The sequence below is a fragment of the Heterodontus francisci genome, chromosome 4 (genome assembly GCF_036365525.1).
Source record: "Heterodontus francisci isolate sHetFra1 chromosome 4, sHetFra1.hap1, whole genome shotgun sequence".
Lineage (NCBI taxonomy): Eukaryota > Metazoa > Chordata > Chondrichthyes > Heterodontiformes > Heterodontidae > Heterodontus > Heterodontus francisci.
Window position 1 is genome coordinate 68525979 of NC_090374.1, and position 15879 is coordinate 68541857.

At 42.7% G+C, this 15879-nt stretch overlaps 1 protein-coding gene across 1 annotated transcript in view; it reads right to left on the reverse strand.

Moving 5' to 3' along the window:
* LOC137368795 (ATP-dependent Clp protease ATP-binding subunit clpX-like, mitochondrial) overlaps window positions 1-15879 on the reverse strand; it is a 72964-nt gene that overhangs the window by 30059 nt on the left and 27026 nt on the right. The window contains exons 7-11 of the mRNA XM_068029001.1: window positions 12635-12786; window positions 10710-10872; window positions 8035-8187; window positions 4567-4731; window positions 151-239 (exon numbers count right to left, since the gene is read on the reverse strand). Of these exons, the coding sequence (XP_067885102.1) occupies window positions 151-239; window positions 4567-4731; window positions 8035-8187; window positions 10710-10872; window positions 12635-12786 (722 nt within the window). The remainder of the gene's footprint in view (window positions 1-150; window positions 240-4566; window positions 4732-8034; window positions 8188-10709; window positions 10873-12634; window positions 12787-15879) is intronic.

The following is a 15879-nucleotide window of genomic DNA, read 5'->3' on the forward strand; positions in this document are numbered from 1 at the left end:
CTGTGGAAAAAGTATTTCTCAAAAGTTGCAATTTTTAAAATTGTTCTTAACTAGCCTCACCAATCCTCTGGTCTGACCTTTATTTCTCCAGCAGGTCAATGGCATCATTTAAAAAATTGCCTCTCTGCTGTCTCATGGGATATCACTCACTTGCTGCACACCTTCGCCCCCTACGTCACGAAGCTGGTGTATTCCTGGAACTGCTCCAATCTTATCCACTTCATCAAGAAACACAATTCCTTTTGGAGTAAAAAGGAAACACAAATGTTCACAAACAGTAGTGTCTCACTATGTCACACTTTGATACACTTGTACCACAGCCGGCAACACAACATGCATTGATTATAGTTCCTCCATTAATAGAGGAAGATATATCCTCTGGGGCTGATGATGATGACCCCATGCTGTTCAGGCTCCCCAGGCATATATTCAGAGATACGCTGATGCTACATTATCGCCTGAGGTCAGATCTTCTGAATATTTTACTGTTGCTCGAAACACATCCTTCCAGGTGAGCAGTGACTGAAAATTTGGGCACTGACAGCTAGTGAATGGTTACTAGCTGTCCAGTGAGTAGTGGCAGTTTTATCTGGCAAGAGAGGGGGAGAGGATGGAAAAGGGGGAAATGGGGAGATATTGGTGGAGGGGGAGAGCACCCGGTGGGGAAAAAGTAGGCTCAGCTTTAGAGCTTCCCTCAGCGCCTGTTTCAAACAAGTATTGGGTGACATGAGCCTTGTACAGGTGCTCCAGTTGAATGATGGGGGAGGTCCCCTAATTTACATAATTTTTGAGGGCATAATGAACTTTGAGCACAGCTTGTGAGCAAGCTCCCAGCAATCTCTGAGCTGGCCACCTAACATTATGGAGAGCTAGGCCCAGAAAATAAATCAAGCTGTGGCTGTTTTATCAATATAAAACAGTGGCTTTGAACACTGGCTTTGGTTTCAATATGGCAAGTGCCTGCTCATTCTGTGCTGGAAGTGTGCAGCACACCATATTCATAGGTGTCCAGGCTGTGTGCCTGAAACAGGCATTAATATTCCCTTTGCATTTGCAAATAAGGAGCCTAATGCCTGTTTGGGGCCAACTTTGCAAAATGTGATTGCAACTTAACTGGTGTTATGGATGCTACTGTTAGTTTCTTTAGCCACTTGGCAGCCAGTGGCAGTCCTTAAAGGGATCACTGGAGTAGGGTTGCTAACCCTTCAGAATTGCCCTGGAGTTTTCAGGAATTGAAGATTAATCTCCAGGATACTGCTGCGAGCAACCCGGGAGAAAAATCATAGTAGAATTAAACAATTTTCTTTTTATTTTCTTTGATTACTTTTGTTTATTAGTAATAAAAATATAGTAGTTGGAGACGAAAAAGGCTGTTTGATAAGAATAATCCAACAGACATGAAGAGTCTATTCGCTTTCCAATTGGTGTGTATCATGACTGTGTGTCATGAGAATGGACGTGATGGGTAGACCAATGGTGGGGGCGGGGCAGTGGGAGGCAGGTTGCCATGTAATAAAATCTCCAGAAATACATCCAGAGTTGGCAACCTTATGCTAGAGGCTGCCAACCGAAAGGTGGACTTCTTCTCTTACTTATCTTAATGTGGGATCAAATCAGTAGAGCACTTTTGGCCATCAAACTCTCTTCCTCAAAGGCAGTGGAAGCAGAGTCTTTGAATATTTTTACGGCAGAGGTAGATGGGTTCTTGATAAGCAAGGGGGTGAAAGGTTATCAAGGATAAGCGGGAATGTGGAGTTGAGGTTACGATCAGATCAGCCATGAACTTGTTGAATGGCGCAGCAGGCTCAAGGGGCCGAGTGGCCTACTCCTGCTCCTTATTCGTATGTTCGTATGTAAACGCCCCTACTGATTGCCTCTCCCCAACAACCCTACACCTCACCCCTCCACCCCACCCCAACTGGCTTAGGAACACAGGAGTAGGCCATTTAGCCCCTCGAGCCCGTTCCGCCATTTAATCATGGCCGATCAGCAACCTAACTCCATGGGCTGCATTTTAAGAGTCTGCCGCTGAAGCAGGTGGCAGACGTAAAAAATTGTGGCCCGCCCACACGGGCACTGCGTCACGGAGCCGCTGCAACTTCAAACGTGGCATCTCATTTGCATGGACGCAGCGCTCGACCCAGCGATGGTGTGGAAGGGACGGGCAAGCCATCGCCAGCAACGGCGCCCAGCGCCAATGCGCAGCCACTGGTGCCATTTTTAAAGGGCTTACAGCCCTCAATGGACATTTGAAATTTAAAAGGACAGGTAAGTTAAATTTCTACAAAACAGAATTAAATGACCTTTACATGCATTTCCACCCCCCACCTCCACACCCGCCTAATGGCACTTCCAAACATTTGTGCCCTTTCCCCACACCCCTGCCCCAGAATTCGAATATTGAGAATTTGACCTGTCCCCCCCAACAAAGTTCGGCAACTTTGCGCTTTACCCTTTCCCATCATCCCCCCCGACCAATTCGCATTGTTGTTACCCTGCTCCCCCACCCCCTGCACAGAGAAAAAATCCTCCTCTCCCTTCCCCACAAGTGTTGCACCAAGTTTCCCCGAACGGGGATTCGAAGGTGCAGCATTAAATCAGGTATGTAAATTAGTTTACATATTGAAATGGGGGTCCCGTCGCTGAGCAGCAGGGTGACTTCCAAGAGGCCTTGCCGCCGCTGCCGAGATCAGTACAGGGCCTGCCACCATCTGGGTCGGTGGTTGGGCTTCGCCGCACCGATCTTCATTGCTCCCCCCCACTGCCACCGTTCCCAACGGCGCAGGGGCTTTAAAATTCAGCGCCATATACTTGCCTTTTCTTCATATCCCTTAATGCTTTTGGTTAACATTAATCCATGGATCTCAAATTTAAAACTGACAATTTATCTAGCATCACTTGCCATTTGCAGAAGAAAGTTCCAAACTTCTACTTCTGTGTGTAAGTGTTTCCTAATTCTACTCCCCCTGAAAAGTCTGTCTCTAATTTTCAGACTATGCCCCCTAGTCCTAGACTTTCCAATCAGTGGAAATATCCAAGTGGATGACATTTGCCTACAATAAGGGCTGGCCTACTATTTGCTTTCCTAATTAATTGTTGAACCTGCATGTTAACTTTCTGTGATTTCTATATAAGGACAACCAAATCCCTTTGACTACCAACTGATACTAGTCTCTTCCTATTAAAAATATTCTGTTTTCCCATTCCCCCTACCATGTCATGGATGTTTAATAGAATAGAAGGGAAAGGGTGCGAGAGCATAATTTAGAAATGAAAGGAGTTCAGATTCTATCAGGTGTCAACGATTGTGATCCCTCTGACCTATATTGCTCAATGTCAATGTTAAAAGTGTAACAGCTCCACAAATTGAAACAGATTTATAAACAGTGTCACTCTTACTGATCATGAATATCACTATGAAGATTATATAACATTGACAGTTCAGCAACAATATAATTGCAAGAGTTCAAGAGGTGACTTGATTGAAACAAATAAGATTCTGAGGCATCTCGACAGGGTGGATGTGAAAAGCATGTTTCCTCTTATGGGAGAATCTAGAACTAGGGGTCACTGTTTAAAATTAAGGGGTCACCCATTTAAGACAGAAATGAGGAGAATTTTTTTCTCTCAGAGGGTCGTGAGTCTTTGGAACTCTCTTCCACAAAAGGCGCTGGAAGCAGAGTCTTTGAATATTTTTAAGGCAGGTAGATAGATTCTTGATAAGAAAGAGGGTGAAAGGTTATCGGGAGTAAGCGGCAATGTGGAGTTGAGGTTACAATCAGATCAGGCACAATCTTGTTGAATGGCAGAGCAGGCTTGAGGGGCCGAGTTGCCTACTCCTGCTCCTAATTCATATTGTTCGTAATAGCACAGAGTGAAGATTCATAATGCTGTTAATGCTTACCAATCCATCTTATTTTATATTTCATTTTTAAAAAATAAATATTCAAGTAAGTTCTATATTACAATATATTAAACATGACCGGACGGATCCAGCAATGTGGGTATACCTACCCCAAACTGGACTGCAGCGGTTCAAGAAGGCAGCTCACCACCACCTTCTCAAGGGCAATTAGGGATGGGCAATAAATGCTGGTCTGGCCAGTGTCTCCCACATCCCATGAATGAATAAAAAAAAAACGACCACTTACTCATTTTGAGCATCATTATACAATTACCATTCAGATCGATTTTATTGGAACAATTATGATTTTTACCATTTTCCCTTTCTTTGAGATACACTTCTGTTTCTTTTTAAATTTAAAATGGCATCAAAAAACCCAACCTGCTCCCAACTGCTGATCACCATAACACAATGGAGGCCATTGCAAATAATGAGCTCCAGGCTATTAAATGGTAAGAGCGTATATTGTATCATAATTTATGACAGGATACGTTTCCTGTTGTTATCAAACACCCTATTATCCTTGATGTCACCATGAGCAAAACCACAAAAGTACTGACACAATTGAACAAATATTACCATGGTTAAAAAAGTCAAATACTAATATTCACTGTTCCATCACATTTGACTGCAATTTTTGGCACAAATAAGAATGATTATACCTTGTTCAGCTCTTGCAACATTGAAGTTTGCATTCTGCAGTAGCTTAGCAATAACCGATTCAATGTCTTCACCAACATATCCTGCTTGTGTTAGACATGTACAGTCACAGATAGCAAATGGCACATCTAAGCACTTGGCCAGTGTCTGGGCCAACAATGTTTTCCCTATGAAAAGCAAATAGAACATTTGAATTTTAAATAAAAATGTGGCAAAAAGTGAGAACTTCTTGTCATTAAAAAAAATCACTGCATATCAACTTCATTCTTAAGAGATACAGCTGGCTAGATTGGGCTGCGAGTTCCTCCCACAACCTCCTCATCATGTTAGGGAAAGTCTCTTCTCCACCCCACCTCCTTCACCAAGGCCTGCAGTGCAATATCAGACAAGCTCAGTGAATGCTCCTGACCACCTCTACCATTGTTCCAAATTTCAATCACAATTCCTGCCTTCAGCCCCACTTGAAACCACAATGCATCTCCCCTTTAATAAGTGCTAGCTGCCTTTCAGTACCACTGTCCATTCCCTATATCAGGCCCCCTCCTGATGCATGCAGCTAATCAACAACACAGGTAACAATGGCTACCACAGAGCAATCATAAAAATCAGCTGGAAGCACAAATTTAAAGTGCTGCCTGCATCACTATCAATGGGTGAGGTTAAATCACACATTGCAATCCTCGTCCATGTTTTCATGGGTTATCCAACATTATGATATCCAATTTTAATATTGCTTGTGGCACAATCGTTGAAATTGTGAGATTTGGACTGAACATTTTAAATATTAATTTCAAATTTCTCTATCCACCATCCTAACAATGCCTTGGAGTTTCACAGGAGCGTGTAAGCACATTTGGTGCTAATATTGCACAGCACAATTTTACCTATGGTGGTTCTACCAAAGAAATGTAAGTAAGAGGACTTCATTTCAATCCTGGTGTGAAACTGGATATGGCATAGAACCACAGAACCATCGAAAAGTTACAGCACAGAAAGAGGCCATTCAGCCCATAGTGTCTGCGCCGGCAGAAAAAACTATCCATCCAATCTCACCCCACCTTCCAGCACCTGGTCAGTAGCCTTTCAGGTTACAGCACTTCAGCTGCAGGTCCAGGTACCCTTTAAATGAGTTGAGGGTTTCTGCCTCCACCACTGATCTGGCAGTGAATTCCAGACACCCACCACCCTCCGGGTGAAAAAGCCTTTCCTCATGTCCCTTCTAATACTTCTACCAATCACCTTAAATCTGTGCCCCCTGGTAATTGACCTCTCCGCTTGGGGAAACAGGTCCTTCCTGTCTACTCTATCTAGGCCCCTCATAATTTTGTATACCTTAATTAAGTCACCCCTCAGCCTCCTCTGTTCTAAGGAAAACAATCCTAGCCTATCCAATCTTTCCTCATAGCTACAATTTTCAAGCCCTGGCAACATTTTTGTAAATCTTCTCTGTACTCTCTCCGGAGTAATTATATCCTTCCTGTAATGTGGTGACCAGAACTGTACGCAATACTCCAGCTGTGGCCTAATCAGCATTTTATACAGTTCCAGCATTACATCCCTTTTGTACTTTATACCTCGGCCAATAAAGGAAAGCACTCCATATGCCTTCTTCGTCACTTTATCTACCTATCCTGCCACCTTCAGGGATCTGTGGACATGCACTCCAAGGTATCTCATTTCTTCTACCCCTCTCAATATCTTCCCTTTTATTGTGTATTCCCTTGCTTTGTTTGCCCTCCCCAAATGCATTACCTCATACTTCTCCAGATTGAATTAACAAAGGCAAAATACTGCAGATGCCTGAAATCTGAAATAAAAACAAGTGCTGGAAATACTCAGCAGGTCTGGTAGCATCTGTGGCAAGAGAAGCAGAGTTAATGTTTCAGGTCAGTGACCCTTCATCAGAACTTTCTCCAAATTGAATTCCATTTGCCACTTTTCTGCCCTCTCAACCAATCCATTGATGTCATTTTGGAGTCTACAGCTATCCTCTTCACTGCTACTACATAGCCAATTTTTGTGTCATATGCACATTTCCCAATCATGCCTCCCACATTTAAGTCTAAATCATTAATATATACCACAAAAGCAAGGGACCCAACACTGAGCCCTGTGGAACACCATTGGAAATTGCCTTCCATTTGCAAAAACATCCGTTGACCATTACCTTTTGTTTCCTGTCTCTGAGCTAATTTTGGATCCAACTCACCACATTCCCCTGTATCCCATGGGCTTTTACTTTTCTGACCCGTTTTCCATGTGGGACCTTGTCAAATACCTTACTAAAATCCATGTAGACCACATTCACTGCACTACCCTCATCAATCCTCCTTGTTACTTTCTCAAAAACCTCAATCAAGTTAGTGAATCATGACAAGAAGATGAGTATTTGAAATGCCATAGCATACAAGGCCAAGGGCCAAGTGCTGGAAAATGGGATTAGAATAGTTAGGTGCTTGATGGCCGGCATGGATACGATGGGCCAAAGGGCCTGTTTCTGTGCTGTATAACTCTACGACTCTATGACCTTCCCTTCACAAATACATGCTGACAATCCCTGATAAATCTATGCCTTTCTAAGTGACAGTTTATCCTATCTCTAGAATTGATTCTAATAATTTGCCCACCACCGAGGTCAGACTGACCAGCCTACAATTATTTGGCCTATCCCTCGCAGCCTTTTTAAACAATGCTACAACGTTCTCAGACCTCCAATCCTCTGGTACCTCACCTGTATCCAGTGAGGATTTGAAAATGATCCTCAGAACATCTGCTATTTCCTCCCTGGCTTTCTTTAACAGCCTGGGATACAATTCATCTGGTTTTGGTGATTTATCCACTTTCAAGGATGTCAGACCCTCTAGTACTTCCTCTCTCATTATGCTAATCCTATGTAATATTTCACACTCCTCCTCTTTAACATAGTTCCTGTTGATACTAATATTTGCTTCTAAATCTGAAGGTTGTGATATCAAGCACCATGCTTTGAGCAGATATATAACTTGGCAGATATTTCAGGGACTTCTGCATTGTTGGAGGTACCATGCTGCAGATGAAATGTTAAATGATTCATGTTTTTGTGCAACTAACTCATAACATTATTCAAAGTACAGCAGGAGTTCTTCCTGTGTCCTAGATAACATTCCTCCCTCAACTAATACCACCAAAAGCAGATTAATGGATCATTCATCCCACTGCAGTTTGGGGATTTGCTGTGTGCAAAATGGCTGATGTGCTTGCACTTAAAAGGTAATTGACTGGACCATGAAGTCTTTGAGTGGTTCTGAGGGACATATAAATGCAAATTATTTCAATGTACATGCCAGATTTATTCTTACTAAAACTTTATATGAGCCTATGTTATCTTCTGAGGCAAATTTCTTTGTATTATATTGGGCCACTAAAAAAAATAACATGGAAATGATACAATTTAGCTTTGTATTCCTGATCTGACTGAAACTCTATTATACCTGAGCCTGTGGGTCCAAGCAGAATGATATTACTCTTGTCTAAATGAACAGTATCATTGTCAGAGTCATAATTCTTTCGGAAACTTCTCTTTGGTAATGGCTGTTGTGATAAATAAGTTGAAGGCGGAATCAATCCTGTTAATTGTAGCAGTTCTGTAGGGAAAAAAAGATGAACACTTTACAAAACTTTATTTTGTAGCATTGCTTATCCTGTTGCTTTGATATTCTTGCAAAAGCTCAATCCAACTATGAAACTATAAACAGAAGTAATCCTGCCTTACTTTCTCCAGCCTCACCTTGTTATTTTTATTTTAATTAGCGTCAAAGCAAATTTCTTCAGCTTTACTGATAAATAATAGCATATAAGCCACACACAACATTCCCTCCTCCTGCTCCCAGCCTGCCACAGTGAAGGCAAATGGCTTTGAGCTGGAATCTTAGGAATAGCAGCACCAGACAGCTCTTTTCTTTTTTTCGAGGTCACTCCTATCTCAGCCCATAAGACAATTCATCATCACTTATTTTTATATTTTGTTTAAAGCATGCGAAATTACACTTTGAACCAGCAATGGCTCCATCACAAGGGAATGTATGACCTAGTATACGGTAATTAAAACAGAGGTGTTTTGATCTGTGACCTGCAATGTAAACAAAAATACTCTTCTTATCCCCTTTTTCTGGTGACTTGTACTGGAATGGTTCCACAAAAACTAACATTCCTTGTATTGTATCTAAGAAGGTATCCTTCACAAGTGGGTATGTACAGTGATTGCTGGCAAAGCTATTCATCGAGCCAGCCCCAAACCTGTCATCATCTGATCTCTATGAACACAAAGTGGTGGGGCTAAATTGGATAACCCGTGAAAATGGACACTGGGAATGCAGTCATAGAGAGATACAGCACCGAAACAGGCCCTTTGACCCACCAAGTCTGTGCCAACCATCAACCACCCATTTATACTAATCCTACATTAATCTCATTTTCCCTCTCACATCCCCACCTTTCCTCAATTCTCCTACCACCTACCTACTCTAGGGGCAATTTTTACAATGGCCAATTTACCTATCAACTCGCAAGTCTTTGGCATGTGGGAGGAAACCGGAGCACCCAGAGGAAACCCACACGGTCACAGGGAGAACTTGCAAACTCTGCACAGGCAGTACCCAGAACCGAACCCAGGTCGCTGGAGCTGTGAGGCTGCAGTGCTAACCACTGCACCACTGTGCTGCCCTGTATGCAATTAACTCACAGATGTTCATTGTGTTGCAGGCATTAAATTGGTTCTGCCAGGTGGTTCATGTAATTCACACCATTCATTCTCCTCTCCCCTAACCTTCCCTCACCTGAAACAAAGCTTTCAAAAATAGTTCCAGTATACCAGGACCAGAAACAGTCTCATCTGTGAAATTAGTAATTGCCGATAACACATTCCGTGTTATCTATGCTGTTTGTTGACAGCATGCATCAGCAGGGAACCAGATATCGCAAGTGGCTAGTGCTACATAAAGGCAGCTTGCACCTCATAAATAGGAGGTGTGTTGTGGCTGGAATAAGTGATGGGAGTCCTTTCTGAACTGAATCTGCCCTCTAATGCTTTGAAAAATGGCTCAATATGCAAGCGAGAAAGCACCAAGGTTTTCTGATGCTGCGTAGGAAACATTGGTGCAGGATATAAGGAGGGACATTCTTTATCCACAGATGGGCGGGAGGCACTCGAGACATATGCTCAGGAGGCAGGTGGAAAAGTACCGACAGAGGTCAATGCCAGGAGTATAGCTCCAAGAACATGGATGCACTGCTGGAAGAGGTTTCATAATCTGTCACGTATTGTCAAGTTAAGTTCTATCTTCAAACTGAATATCCTACCAGCTGCACCATGAACCTCATCAGCTACTCAATTCACTATACCTCATCACTTACCTACCAACAATCTCTATCAATCAGGACTCATACCTGACATTTATATGCTCCACTGCACCCTCACACACTTGGCACTGTTGCAAGCCTCACATCCACAACTCACTGCTTTCACACATGGGCAGCGATTCAAACATGATAGCCATAATCACCTAAAAATATTGCAGGACACCCACTGCCACACTTTCCTCTATCTTGCAGTGTGTTGACTGATTTGTGGAATACCAAAATGGAAGCAGTGGCTTAAAATCAACACTGCACACTAATTTGCATTATGATCTGCCTGGTTTGCATGCTGCCAGCAGGCACTAGGTGCGTGCTCATGCGAGAAGCACTTTACCAAGATGGCATGTTGTGCAACCCCATTTTGAAACCTTGAATGACTATGTAATGCCTAAATAAAGGGTGCCACATGGTGCAATTTAACCCCAAACAGTCTTGCAGGAGTCACATTTATAGAGACTAGGAGAAATAGCCATAACGATTTTGTTCCCTGCTCCTTGATGTAACCTTTACTGTCACCATGGCTGAAATTGACTGAAATTGGCTAATTCAGCACAGACCAGAGATTGAACCTGGGATTTTTTTTGCGATATAATTGCAAAGCTTTTCATGTTAATGCCTTGAACAAAACTGATTTAAAGTTGCTGAGTTGCTAGGGCCATCCATGCTGCCAAGTATTAGTGATTTTAACCAGAAACATTGCAGGGACTTACAATTGTGAAGATCAAAATCCCCATATTAAACTTAAACTTACCTTTAGAAGAGTTGGAGTAACCGTCACTATAAACCTCAGTAGGTAGTGTGACGTCAGATGGAATATTGTTGTTAAGTCGTTTATAATGATTGTAGACAGCTACTGAGAGAACTTTCTTAGCTTGGTGTTGACCAATAACATATCGATCCAAAAATCTATGGAGCTGAAACCAAAGACATTTAACAATTTTTCATGACTTATAAAGTACCAGGTCATTGAACTGATTTAAAAGTAGTTACTTTAATTGAAAACTGGACTCAAATGCTCCCATGTTCACTTAGAGACATTGGGGATATCTTGACTGCCAAAACAGATGGGTTTGGGTTAGAAGGGATGTTAAAATGTTAAAAATCTCAAACCCAAATCCAACACATCGCGAACCCGTCCCCTTTCAATTTTATCAGAGACGGACAAGAGTCGTGCAACCAACCCTCTTGCAGGGGGGCGGATAGCATATTTAAATATTTTAATCAGGCTGCGTGCCTCATACATTTTTCCTCCATTTGAGGTTTAGCCCTGGGCGGCGAGTTTCCCAGGCCTTGGGAAACCCAGCAGCTAAAGGGAGGTGAGACTGGTGCACAGAAAAGGTAAGTGCGTTTCCAGCTCTGCTTGTGTACCAGGAGAAGCAGGAGTCCTTCCCCACAGCCCACCAAGCTAGCTTGCGCATTTCCCACCGTGATATTTCCCACCCTTGACCCTGTGATCTGACCTCTCACGCCAAGCCACAATGTCCTCCCAAGCCATGATCTCCCACTGACTCTGCCTTTCCAATCTCCCCACACCAACCCCCAACCGTGCCCCCGACCTAAGTCTTTCTGATCTCTCCCTCCCTCCTCTGCGCTCCCCAACTGAGACCTTTGTTCTCCCCCCAAACCTTCCAATTTCTCTTCCACCCCGCAACACCATCCTCTGATCTCCATAACCCCCAACACCAAGCTCCAATCTCCTCTCCACCCTGTCGCCTTTCCAATCCCTCCCTCCCTCCCCTCCAATCCCTGGGTGGAGCTTGGTAAGGCCTAACTGCCCGACGCCAGCCAACGTGGCTAGAAAGCGGAGACAAAAAATGTTTATCAGGTCCTGCCGCATTTCTTCCCAGTTTCCCAAATGCAAAATAACCCCCCACGCCACCACTCCCTCCCTGCTATGATTTGCTGGAGAACAAACTTTTGAATTAAAGCAGTATTAAATTAGATATTGGAGGTTTAAAATTAATAGTGCATGATTCTGCAGTTATCATCAATAGACAATGTATTTAACTCAGTTTCCGAAAAAAAAAGCAGTCCTAAAACCTCTGGTGGAAGTTACGATGGAGGACTGGCAGAACTCTCAGGGAAACAGTACAAACAGACATTTTGAGCTTTTTTCATATTGTATGAAATCTGTGCTATTGTCCTCGATATTTATGGGGAAGGAGCGGGGAGGGATAGGGGGTGCCTGCCAGCAGCCAGGAAAACAGGAAATAGCAGGAAGGTGGAGATCCTGCAGAATTTAGCAGCAGGACCTTATTAGAATATTTTTATTCCGTTTCACACTAGGCAGCCAGCCAAATTGAGCAGTTGGCTGGCTGCCAGGTAGAAAAGCCTGCGGTACAAGGCAGTAAGCAGGGACCACAGGGCATAGTCCCTGATATTAAGAAGATCGGGCGTCAGTGGGGAGAATGGATTCCCCCCACTGTTGAACACCTACATGACATGGGTGGGGTGTGGGGGGGGGGCGCGGTTGGTTAAAAATGCCCCCAATATCTCCCCCAATCACCACCAGCTGGCTTCCCACTTGAGAGTAGTGTAAATGCCAGGAGCCAATTGACAGATGCCGATACACTAAAATTTAACCTAAACTACACCAACATAAAAAATGATTCAGGGGAGAGGCATCTTACTTCAACTGTACACTCAGTATCAATGAAAGAAAAGTGTGCACCTTACTTCTTTTGGTGCTGGTAGATTCGCTTGACATTCACTTTTATCAGCTGTATGCCACAACTCTACCTCTTTGTAGCTGTTTGCAGGAGATTTTTTTGACCCCACCATCAAAAAGAAGTGTTGGCATTTTTTGCATTTTACAAATGGTGTGGAGTCTAGAAGAAAAATAAAACACTTCAATGTCATATATAATGGCCTGGACTTCGTGGTCAGCGGCAAAGCAATAGTGCTCACCGCTGACTTTGAAGGAAGTTGCCCACAAAGGTCTAGCAATCTCTGTGGCGTGGATTTCCTCTTTCCGACTGTCAGTTTGAATCTATTGCCATGTCAAGGGGATCCCCAGGCATCCAGTAACACTGATACCATCAACCAGGTTAAGAAGGCAAACCCATTGAAGTATTCCAATAGAATAGAAAACGAGAAAATAAAATGCACTAATTCAATTCACTTCTAGCTACTTTTTCACAAGAGAGCAAAATAAATGATTGGGATATACACATGGGATTAAGGTAGAAGCTGAAATATCATATAAACAAACTTTTAAAAAATTATTTTAAAAATGTGAATTTCATCATAATGAAGAAATTTGACATTCCACAAATATAAAATTAGTTTTTTAAGTGCCAGTGAGGCTGTTCAGCAGTAATTATGAATTTAATATGCCATTAAAAATCCACCAGTTCTCATCAGTTCAGTGATTTCTACTTGACTGCAGACTGGGGGGACTTCAACAGTGCACCCTGTGGGAAGTGTAGAATTACTGAATTCAACTTCTGAGTTTCCACATTTAACTGCATGTGTGGATTCCAGATGTTGCTGTCAGTTTCAGAGAGGTAATAACACTGAACCCTGACAGTTTCGCTGTCATTACTACTGCAAGATCCAAACGATTATATCATACACAACATAAGTTTATAACTTGAAGCCCAACATATTAGCACATTGAATCACAGACTGGGAGATTTGTATTACATTCAAAGGGACCAAGGGGCTTCCAAGAAATGTAATAAATAAATGAAGACCAAGTCAAAGAACAAGTTAAAAGCAGGCTGCTGCTTTATTATTGCCATTTTGAGCTACCACTCAAGACTAATTTCATTCCCCAGAAGGGGTGACCAAAAGCTTGGTCAAACAGACGGCTTTTAGGAGAAGGAAATAGAGGTCAGCATGGTTGAGGGAGGAAATTCAAGAGTGTGGGTTCTAAGTAGTTAAAGACATTACTGCTAAATAGTGATAGAAACTTTCAGCAGAGGAGGCCATTGAGCCTGTCGTGCCTGTGCTGGCTTTTTGGAAGGGCAGTCATGCTTCGTCCCACATTCCCACTTTTTATCTGTAACCCTGTAAGTTTCTCATCCTCAAGTACCTCTCTTAAAATTATTTATGGAATTAGCTTCCACCACCTTTTCAGGCAGGGCATTCCAGATCCCAACAACTCTCTGAGTGAAAAAAATTCTCCTCATCTCCCATCTTGATCTTTTGCCAATGATTTTAAAGATATGACCTCTGGTTGTTGATCCACTTGACAGAGGGAATAGTTTTACTTTATCAAAACTTCTCATCATCTTGAAATTGTCTATTATGTCAGCTATTAATCTTCTCTGTTTCAAGGAGAACAGCCCTAAATTTTCCAACTTCTCGTAACTGAAGTACCTCATGCATAGCAACATCCTGGTAAACTTCCTCTGTACCCTTTCAAAGGCTTAACATCGTTCCTGAAGTGTGGCATCCACAATACTCCATCTGAGGCTTAACCTGTGATTTATAAAGTTCTCACATGATCTCTTTGCTTTTACATTATATTCTTCTATTTATAAACACAAGTAACCCATGCATTTTTAACCACCTTACCAACTTACTGTGCTACCTTTAAGGATTTGTGTATAGAAACATTAAGATTTCTCAGCTCATCTACACTTTTCAAATTCAAGCCATTTTTAGCAGACTGTCTTTCCAAATTAGTCCTCCCAAAGTGCATCATTTCATATTTCTCCACATTGATTTCCATCTTCCATACTTGTACACATTCCACCATCTTGTTTATATCATTCTGAAGTCCTGAACTATCCTCATCACAATCTACTAGTTTACCAAGTTTAGTATCATTTGCAAACTTTATAATGCTGATCTCTACAACAACAATAATAGCTTGTATTTATATAGTGCCTTTAACAAAATAAAACATCCCAAGGCTCTTCACAGGAGTGTTATCAAGCAAAATTTGACATTGAACCAGATAAAAGCGATATAAAAGCAAAATACTGCGGATGCTGGAAATCTGAAATAAAAACAAGAAATGCTGGAAATACTCAGCAGGTCTGGCAGCATCTGTGGAGACAGAAGCAGAGTTAACGTTTCAGTTCAGTGACCCTTCTTCAGAACTGACAAATATTAGAAATGTAAAAGGTTATAAGCAAGATGTCTCTGAACGGACAGGGGGCATTCTGAAGGGGGAGGGTGAACAGCCAGACGTTGTGGTACACATCGGTACCAATGACATAGGCAGGAAGAGTGACGAGGTCCTGCAAGGGGAGTTTAGGGAGTTAGGTAGAAAGTTAAAAGACAGGACCTCTAGGGTTGTAATCTCATGATTACTCCCTGTGCCACGTGCCAGTGAGGCTAGAAATAGGAAGATAGTGCAGCTAAACACGTGGCTGAACAGCTGGTGTAGAAGGGAGGGTTTCAGATATCTGGACCATTGGGATCTCTTCAGGGACAGATGGGACCTGTACAAGAAGGACGGGTTGCATCTAAACTGGAGGGGCAAAAATATCCTGGCTGTGAGGTTTGCTAGCGTCACTCGGGAGGGTTTAAACTAGTGTGGCAGGGGGGTGGGAATCAGAGCTGTAGGACAGCAAGTGAAATAAATGAGGGGGAACTAGTAAATAAGGCCAGTAAGACTAAGAGGAAGAGCAGGCAGGGAGATGATGCGGAGCACAGCGGAATTGGTGGTCTGAAGTGCATTTGTTTCAATGCGAGAAGTATAACAGGTAAGGCAGATGAACTTAGAGCTTGGATTAGTACTTGGAACTATGATGTTGTTGCTATTAGTTGGTTGAGAGGACAGGATTGGCAGCTAAATGTTCCAGGATTTAGAAGCTTCAGGCAGGATAGAGGGGGATGTAAAAGGGGTGGGGGAGCTGCATTACCTGTTAAGGAGAATATCACAGCTGTACTGCGGGAGGACACCTCGGAGGGGTCGTGCAGCGAGGCAATATGGGTTGAGCTCAGGAATAGGAATGGTGCAATCA